This window comes from Pollicipes pollicipes, unplaced genomic scaffold, assembly GCF_011947565.3.
Source record: "Pollicipes pollicipes isolate AB1234 unplaced genomic scaffold, Ppol_2.1 Scaffold_4002;HRSCAF=4701_pilon_pilon_pilon, whole genome shotgun sequence".
NCBI classification, from domain to species: domain Eukaryota; kingdom Metazoa; phylum Arthropoda; class Thecostraca; order Pollicipedomorpha; family Pollicipedidae; genus Pollicipes; species Pollicipes pollicipes.
The window spans coordinates 274,000-283,375 of record NW_023596420.1 but is presented as its reverse complement, the minus strand read 5'-3'; the positions used below and the strand labels follow the sequence as shown (position 1 = coordinate 283,375).

General features: G+C 58.6%; 1 protein-coding gene across 1 annotated transcript; it reads right to left on the bottom strand.

Annotated features, from left to right (window-relative positions):
- Window positions 1–78: 78 nt before the first annotated feature.
- Window positions 79–8,115, bottom strand: LOC119093342 (uncharacterized). The gene is made up of 9 exons (XM_037216290.1): window positions 8,092–8,115; window positions 7,846–7,908; window positions 3,714–3,993; window positions 3,522–3,628; window positions 3,012–3,183; window positions 2,569–2,759; window positions 1,304–1,473; window positions 543–886; window positions 79–338 (listed from the first exon to the last, which is right to left on the bottom strand). Exons 1-9 carry the CDS (start codon window positions 8,113–8,115, stop codon window positions 79–81), a joined length of 1,611 nt encoding a protein of 536 aa, XP_037072185.1.
- Window positions 8,116–9,376: the final 1,261 nt, after the last annotated feature.

Here is a 9,376-nt window from a genome sequence, read left to right as displayed (position 1 = left end):
CGGTACCGACCGCTGCACACCCGGCACTGACGGAGGTGCTCTATCAACCGGAGCCACTTACAAACACGGGCCACGCGCTCAGCTGGCACGCGGGACCGGGAGCGCCCTGGGCCGCCTCTCGGCGTTCTGGAACAGCGGGAGGAAGCGCTGGATCCAGTGCACGCTCTGGATGTAGCCGGCGTTGGCCGGGCCGGGCCAGCGCAGTGACGGTGGCGCCGACGTCGTGCTGGTCGTCGTCTTCATCAGCTCCAGCGGGGGCACCGCAGATGAAGGCACCGGCTCCTCTACGGCTAGAGTGCGCCGCCCGAGAACGGTCCGCGCCTGCGGGTGGCGCCGCCCTGGCGGCGGTGGCCGGAGTCTGGTGCTAGGGTGCGCTGCGATCGGCGCTGCCCACGCTCCCGCCAGCGACCTGCCGTGATGCGCTCTGTGGGCGCCGCCCCTGTTGAGCGCCTCTGCCCGTGTCGCCTTCCTCCTGCTGGGGCGGAATGGGAGGACCCCTTTGTGTGACCTTCCCTGACCGGTCCCTCGGAGCTCGTCCCCACCTGGTTGCGGTTCGGCGTGCAGGCGTGTCGGTCGTCGCCGCTCCTCCCATGGTGTGACGCCTCGCCGCGCGGGTCCGCCCTCGCCAGTCTCGGCCAGGAGGTGATCCTTTGAGGGAGGGGGTTCCTGGACCGCCTTCCCCTCGCGGCGGTCGCTGAGGATCCGGCCGCGACGCCGGAGGATCTGGCGCCTCTCCGTAACGCTGAAGCCGCCGCCGGCTGGCCGGTTGACCGGGCGGAGGGTCGGGGCGTAGGCGCGGGTCTGGCGAGGCCCGATCCGCCGCCCGAACATCAGGTCCAGGTGAGCGACCTCCGCGGGGCGGAGCGTGTTCACAAAGGGCCGGCCCCTGGCGGCGGAGACGCGCGGTCGACGCGGCGCAGCCTGCGACACTGCCGACAGGTCTGGCTTCGACGTCGCCAGCGCTGGCGCCGGCGTCACCGGCACTGGCGGTGGCCTGGCTGTGGGGGGTCTGCGTCGGCGCGCAGGTGACGCTGGCCGCGCTGCCGGCACCAACAGTCTTCGACTGGAGAAGCGGCTGGGTCGTGGCGTCAGCGGGGATGACGGAGCGCGCGTAGGCGCTGTTGGTGACGTCACGCGTGGGGCGGTGACGTCACCGTGTGATTTAACCCCGGTTCGCGCCTTATTTCTCGCCCTCCCGCGAGCGTGAGGGGCTTGCGTCGCCGGGGTGGAGGTGGGCGCAGAGCTGCGGGACGGGACCAGCGGCAGGCCTGGTCCAGTGGCTCCTCCAGCTCCACGTGCGGACTGCGCGGCCCGCTCCGGCGAGGAAGCGCTCTCCGAGCCCGCGCCGTCCACCGCGCTCACACCGGCAGACCCGCCCGTGGCGAACAGGCTCATATACTCGGCGAATTCTGGCCGGTACGTGGTGACCTCATCCTCTGGGGGGCGCGTGGTGAAGTCGGGCCGGGTCGTGGTCTGGCGAGAGGCGGCGGGCGGCCCGCCCCGGCTGGTGGGGCGCCGCGGCCGGGCCGTGCCGGCCGTGCTGAAGACGCGGCCCGGTGCTCTAGAAGAGACGCGCAGGGCGTGCCGTCGGGTGCCGGCCCTGAAGCGTGCGCCGAGACCGCGGGGTACCGAGAGGCGACTGCGAGATGGCGCCTGTGCTGTGGTGGAAGGGGCATCTGTGAGCGCTGTGCCCGGTTGAGATGGGTCGGCTGTCGTCCCTGACGTCCTCGTGGTGTGGAGGAGCAGGAGAGCCCTCTTACCTTTCACACCCCGGGCTGCGAACGGGTCGTGGTCAGCACGCTTGGTTTCGGTTAGATTTTGAACAGCTTCAGGTGGCTTATGCTCAGTGGAATGTTTTGTAACCTTTCGCGCAGGTGGAATGTTTGTCCCTTTAGCAGCTTTGAACCTTTTTCCGCCTCGTGTCTGTTCCGCGCCATTCACTGGTGTGCTTTCGTGGGTTGTCCCAGAGTGCTCCAATGGAACTCGTGTCTGGTAATCCTTGCATCCATCCAATCGGTCAGTACTAACGGTGGCGTTTTCCCCGATCTTTGTTGCATTACTTCCATGGTGATCACAATATCGGCTTCTGCTTTCATTCAGCAGTTTCTGATGACTTTCCTGACGTTTCTGAAGATGGTTATGCCCATTTCCAGTGATCGTTTCAACTTCCCTAAACCTTTTTCGCTCATTTGACTCGTTGCCCTTCTCGTCCAAAGTTGAACGCTCCGCGGGAGGTTCAGTCTGTCTTTCTGCGAATCTCGTTGAGAACATGGAAGATGATAGGGTATAGGGCGTTGTTGTAAACGCACCGACAATCCTAACACCGTTGTCCACATTATTGTCTGAACTTCGTGTAGCCGAGGTGGTTCCATCTCCTGGAATAATCACAAATTGCCTCGCCTCAGCCTCATCCCCCGCCTTCTGCGACAGCCTGCCCAGCGCATCTTCCCCTTGATCCCCTCGTCGAAGTCCTACCGCTTCACCCGCCAACGTCCCCGTCAGCACGCCGTCGACATCGAGCCCCTCGACCCCCCAGCGTTGGATGTCGTTCGGTCGGGGTCGACCCACCACGACCCTGTCCCCGATTTGGTTCTGCCCCGCGGGCGTCACGTGACGAAACACGGCCGCCGGCAGCGTCGGTAGGTAAGTAAACGGTCTGACAGTGGTGGCCGAGTCGAGGCCAGAGTTCAGGTGAGGTGGTCTTGCCCCGCTGATAGCGGATCCGTCACGCAGCGGGCCGACGGAGACCATGGATGTTCCTGGCGACGGGGGAGAGGTCGGAGGAGACGGCGATGAGGAAGCGCGGTTCGGGTCCCTCTCGGACAGACGACGTGAGTCCCATACTACATCCGTGTGGCCGTTCTCAACATTGCCAGCATCGATGTCTGTTTCGACGTCCTCCAAGTCGAGCATCGTATGCGGCGTAGCTGCGGCAGGTGGTGGTGATGTTGCAGCAAGATCTGGCGTGTCCCTGACGTGCTGCGCACCGAGGGGAGCGCCAGGTGCGGTACCTGGGTACTCTTCGCTCGACAGGACGGTCGCGGCTCGCTCCCCCGCAGGACGCTCAAGCTGTGACGTCATATCTTCCCAGCGTCCGGGCACACGCCGACCGTCACCTGGTCCGTACACATAGTCCGGCGTAGGTGTCGCCACCCGCGCCCCGCCGGTCCACGGCGTCTGGTCCTGCGGTCCGGTCCGGGCCAGGTGGTCCAGCCGCCAGCGGTCCGGTACCTTCCAGCCCCAGCCTCCGGGCGCGCCTTCCGCGGCTCCGTCTGGGATCGGGCGGGCAGGCCCCGCGCCTCCAGCGTAGTCGTAAGGGGCGCCCGCGAGGCCAGTGTACCGAGGCGGCGGACCCCGCGGAGGGCCCGGAGGAACCCTGAGCTGTGGCGATTGCTCTCTCCCAGACTCGCTGGCAGATGCCGGCTCGAGGAGTGCTGGCCAGGGCGGCGACGGATGACGCTCCGACACCGGCCGCTCCCCCAGCCAGCGGCCTGGACCCACTCGGAAGGACCACAACGCGCCCTGCGGACCTCGCTGGTCGGGAGGAAGAGGCAGAGCTCCGTCTCTCGGCGGCACGCCTGGTTGCTCGGGGACGAGCCCAGGGGTGTACCCGGGTGGGCGGTGTGGCCTGGGGGTGACGCGCGTGGACGGCTCACCGCCAGTGTAGCGCGTTCGGAGGCCGAAATCGGGCCGCTCTGCTGGGCCGCCCAGACCTGGGCCCTGACGTGTGAAACCGGGCCCCTGGCTGGAGCCGTCAGCGGAGCCAGGACCCTGGTACCCGCGCGGCCGCTCCGCCGGCCTGGCCGGCTGGGGGCGTACAGACCGTTGGCGGGACTCCCCCGCCGGCCGGTCCGGCCGCGGACGCCGGGGCACGGCCGGTGTGTCAGGGGGAAGGGTAAGGAAGGCCGGTCCGAGCACGGCAGGGCCCGCTGAGGTCACGTAGTGCACGTCCGCCACGTACCCAGACACCGGGTCCGCGTAGTAGTCGACTACCTGGAAGGGGCACGGCGAAGATGAGCGAGTCATCAACCTTCACTGCAGGCACAAAGAGGGGCTGTTGTGATCGCAAAAAAAATGTGTTTAGTGCAGGGGCGGTGGCTTAGGGGAGCAGTTGCCCCCCCCCCCCCATTCTGGGTAACATGTAAAATTAATCCTATAGTGGTAGATGGAAAGAGCGAGATAAAATTAGTGGTTGCCCGTCCCCTCCCCTATTTCCATCGATGTTGCGCCACCATTGGATACCTGAGCTTTGTTTGCTCAAAACGCCGTACGCAGCACACAAATCGAGATAGTATTCATGGCAGTGGTTTGCTGGTGAATTAGAGTGGTAGCAACAGTGTATGCAATGAAAAATGTCCATCTAAAACCACACGCGATGCGTTGCAACATCCTTCCCACTTCTGAAAAATGCGGTGTATCTACATGGGACCAGTAACTTCGATACTTGGATACTTGGATACTTACTTGAACTTTTCCATTGGGTAGGGCGACCTGATAAGATCCCCGCGTTATATCTCCGTCCTTTTCTTCCCGATGGCCGTATTCGTTTCCGGCGCCATCTAGTGATCCCCATGAGAAGGCGTAGTTGTAAGGTCCGTTGCCTGACTGCAATGAATTAAACACGACCAAACGCGAGTTGTATGAGTGGACGATGCTCACTTCCCAGGATAAAATGGGTGGCTGTGGCGGTTTCTTCGTGCATATAGATTGCACATATCGGCTGACTGTATTTACATTCAAAATGTTACCCATAAAACACTGGAAGCATGACAGCAGCACAGGCATGGAGGGGGGAGAGACGGGACCACGTGCCCCTGCTCCCTTTAATCCCGAGGGGCTCGAGGGGCCTCTCAGTATCGACAGTTAAGGATCTGAAGAGCTGGCTGGAGGTCGTATTATGGGTCCCAGCCCTGCCTACCTGGCCTTTAAATGCCAGTTATAGGGCCGTTTGCGGCGGTTGAGGGTTCCCTCAGTCAATGAGGGCCTCTATGTCGGTCAGACAACGTTAGAACCGAACATTCGGCTTCGTGTCGGTCCGGGCCTGAGGGCACATTTCCCAAGCGGGGGCCCGCGGTTTACATTGGTAGGAGTCCCCTGACTTGATGAGGGCCTCTGTGTCGGCCAGGGGTCAACATTGCCTAGCAAGGGGTCATGTGTAAGCAATGGGCCCCGAGTCGGTCAGAGTCAGTGTTCGGGTGGGATGAATAGGGACAGGTGAGCCCTTCGAGACCAATGAGAAGAGCTCGATTGGAAGGTAGAAGGGCCCGAAGGAATGGCTGTAGGTCGCATTATGGATCACGGCCCTACGGGCCATGACCTCAAATGTCAGTCAGCAGTCCTCTCGCACCGACTGAGAACCCCTGGGACAATGCGGGCCCCTATTTCGGCCAGAGACCACCAAATGGTCGGCTCCATGTTGGCCTGAGCCCTTAGGGCCAATTTCCCAAGCAGGGACGAGGCTAATGCACGCGATTTGCATTGAGTGGGGCTCCCGCAACAATGAGTGTCCCTGTGTCAGTCAGAGGTGCATAGTGTCTAACAGGGGGTTCTGTATCGGCAAGGGTCCCGACTCGGCCAGGTGAACTTTTGCTGCACATTGACACGGGCTGGACCCCAAATTCCAGAAGGCCTCTTGCACTGATCGAGGTCCTCGCACAATGAAAGAAGATGTGAGTGCTTGTGAGGAGTCCACAATGAGGCAATAGAAAGGTCCTGTGTCAGGGCTTCCAGTACGGAACGGGGCCCTTCGCCCTATTTCAGCTAAGGGTCCATCGCACCGACATGGAATATATGTGCCAATTATTGGGCTCCATGCGGCTATAAGGAATCTGTTTGCATCAATGAGAGCTCCTGCATCAATCTGAGGCCCACTGACCAGGTCAGCGAGCCTCCAGAGTCACCCCTTGTCGCCAGAATGATAGCCGTGAAGCATCCCGTGTTGGGACAGAAAAGCCCCTGAGCCCATGGCCGGGATCGGTAATGTGCCCCTAGTATTCTATCCACGTGGATCCTTGGCTGGGTGGATCGCTATGTTGGATCGAAATGAGATGAAAAATGAAGAAAAGGCAAGCCCATGTTTGCCTGAGAACTTCAATCCCTCTCCTGAATCGACTTGTGAAACAAATTACATGAAGAACCATTTAGCATTTGCCCTCGCAATCATAGGAGCAGAAACAACTATGGTTGACATTACAGTTTTCGTAAGAACCGACTGGCGTTGGCTGTTGCAGATGGCACCAGGTGGCGGCTGCCGGTAGCGCGAGAACGACCGTCGCTAAATGATGCTTCCGAAAATCTGTCGAGCTGAATTCGTACCGTTCAAAGATTAAATGGAGCAAATATTTCACCTGTATAATTCTGAGGGTCCCCTCGGAACAGATTATCAGTTACAGCAACGCGGAAAATAGAGATTCAATCTATAGGTACTCTTTTAGTTCCACCACCAGATTCCAGCACCAGTCTGTGGTGCGGTGAATGCTACTCCGATCCCATTGTCAATCCAAAAATCGCACGGGCAAAGCATACACGAGAGCTGCCTTCGTAACGTGAAAACTGACGACATAAAGCGTTCAAAAGTACTCGTGCCGTGTCGTAATTTTCATCCACGCGTTGGCCACCACCCAGTGTTAGCCTTAAAGGTAGCAAAGCGCGGCCTACGGAGACTGCAACGTCTATTTTTAAAGTTTTTGTTTCTAAGACTTGCGAGCGCGCATGCCGAAAACTATGTTAAATAAGTGTTCAATTATTGATTCTGGCTGAAGGTTGAACATTCCAAGACGAATATGGGCTACCTTTGTTAATCGAAATGTGTGACCCAATGTCGATCACCATTTTACGTTTACGAGGCCCCAATATCTCTGCGAGACTTAAAAGTGTTATCTCGGTGTAGGACGACTCCACTGAACCATTGTAAAATGAAAAGAGCCGGAGGTTTATTCCATGCAGTCATTTCATGCCCTATTTCCTCAGTTTGTTGACTTCAAAATGCAACCAGAATTGCATGTCTAACCAGATGTATATCTGACAAATATGCAAACTTTTGATCCGTCACATCATTATTGCCTTACATGGCTGTGAAGTGCACCTGTCGTGATCAGAGCTACATTCGGAGGCAGAAAGCTTACTTGCTTTTTGATCGTGATTCGTTTCTCTCAGAAAGATAAGAGACAGGTAAGATAGTCCAATGTCGTATTATTAACTACTTTCATGAGCAGTATCAGAAGGGCACATAAATTACTAATCGCGCAGTTATCTGCGGTAAAAAAAAAAATACTGGTACGTATGCAACTCAGTTACAGCGAAATCCAAATGTGAAGGGTGCTGTAAAAGATGACTAGGTGAGGTCAGTATGATGAACTGGATATCGCCTTCCTGCTGCAGTAAGGCCCACTCCTCCCGTCATCTTGTTCGTAAACACGCATGAGACACCTAACGTACTGGCAGGCTTGTTGGCCGCACCCCCTGCTAAGTGAAAACGCAGTAGTGCTTAAGCGGTATCCACATATTCGATTTTGCTTTGATCAATAATTCCTTTCCAAAAGGTATTTAATTCGGCTGAATGGCTTCGAAGAGTTCAATTTCATTTTAATTTGGTTCCACTGTGGATCATTTTGACGATCGTATTATGTGATATATCCTTATGCCCTCCGAGGGGTGTCGCTGGATCGTACTGTTTCTGGCCTCCACTGAATATGGCATCAGAGCCTACCATCTTAACTAGAACCTCGACTGATAGCAGTTAGATTACGGTTAGCGAGTGACACGAACACAGCTACGCCTTCCATCACCCAACCTGACCGGCAACGCTGCCCGCGCGGCGCCTCCGCCTACACCGCTGTCACTCACCTGGTGTCCGAGACCTGGTTCCCGGGCGTGAAGCAGCCCCCACACAGCCGCGAGCAGCACCGCCTGAAACATAGCGCACACAGCTCTGAGGCGGCGCCCGGCCCGCTCCTCAGGGACGCCTCATTCACCTGACAGCGGCGCGTCAGGCGGTCGGCCAGGCGGCGCGTGGCGTGCCGCGCCGCACTGCGCCGCACCAGCGGAGCCAGCGGACTCCAGCCCGACGCCTCGGCGCCCAGCACCACTCACGTGCGCCCAGCGTCCACCTGCCATGCCGGCGCTGCCTCTCCACGGCGACCCGGCGTCGCATTGACGGGCGCTCGGCCGACGCCGCCTCGTCGCCCGACTGGCGAGAAATCGGCGCGGGCCGCCGGCGCCTTGACCCGGCGTCCGCTGAGAACCGGCGTTTCCCGCACCGCGGAGAAACGGCGCGGCCCGCGAGCGCGCGCGCGCCGCTGCAGCGGCGAATTGGGCGGCGCGCGCCCCGCGGCGATTCGGCTAGCGGCGGTGCGGCCCGCCGGGCGCTGTTTCTCAACGCTGTTTAATCGATGTCGCCGGCCTCTGCAATGACTGGCGGGAGCCGTGAGCGCGGTGTTAGTCAGGGGGTCGGGCTCCGCGCGGTCCGGCCGGGCAATCCCAGGCATTTGCGGTCTGTATCCCGTGGGATATTTGCTACAGGAATGCTCGCGGGGTGGGTATTGACGCTTTTGAGTGTGGTTCTCGCCTCGGTGTCCCCGCAGTTGGAAGCACTCAGGGACAGCAGCACGAATTTCGAGTTGGGGGACGGGATTTCAGTCGTTGATTGTTGCCCGCAGATCCTGTTGGGGACAGGACCAGGACAGGACTCCTGGACAGAATGAGATCTCCTCGCAGCGGCCTCCGGGGCAGCCCTATATTCAAAGGACCCCGAAGGCACGTGTTCCCCGATCACGCCGTTAAAACACCAATATCCATATAAAGAAATATCGGCAATTCAAGATTCAGAATGAGAGTTTTCACACAAATATAGGTGTCTTCTTGATCCAGCGAAGGGCCTCCCAATCCGAAAACAAGGCGTTCTTTGCTAAAAAAAGGTATTTCTGACACAGAGAGGGGTTTCCTAATTCAGAACAAGATCCTTCCAATTCAAAAACGGGGCCACCAAATCCAGCAAAGGGCCTGGTTTTCCTGAGACAGGGAATTATGATCCTGAAATATGGCTATCTGATATGCAGGCCCGTAGCTAGGCGGTTGTACGAGGTGCCCGCGCATCGCCTAGGATGTGGGATCCTACTTGGTCAGGATTCATGCAAACCCTGTACTTATAGGGGACTTGACAACTTTTTTGGTACATTTCACGTATTATTGGATCACACGCGCCCGAATTGATCGGCGATACCAGTTTTCTCGAACTCCTTTTGATTAGCTCAGCATTTCGATTTCAAGTAGTCACTCATTCGGGAGAAATCTCATAAAACTCCCTCCTCACCACTATGAATGTAATGCATTGAATTTGCCCTGCTTTTTCCCACGTGTGTGTTCTGTAATGTTTGCA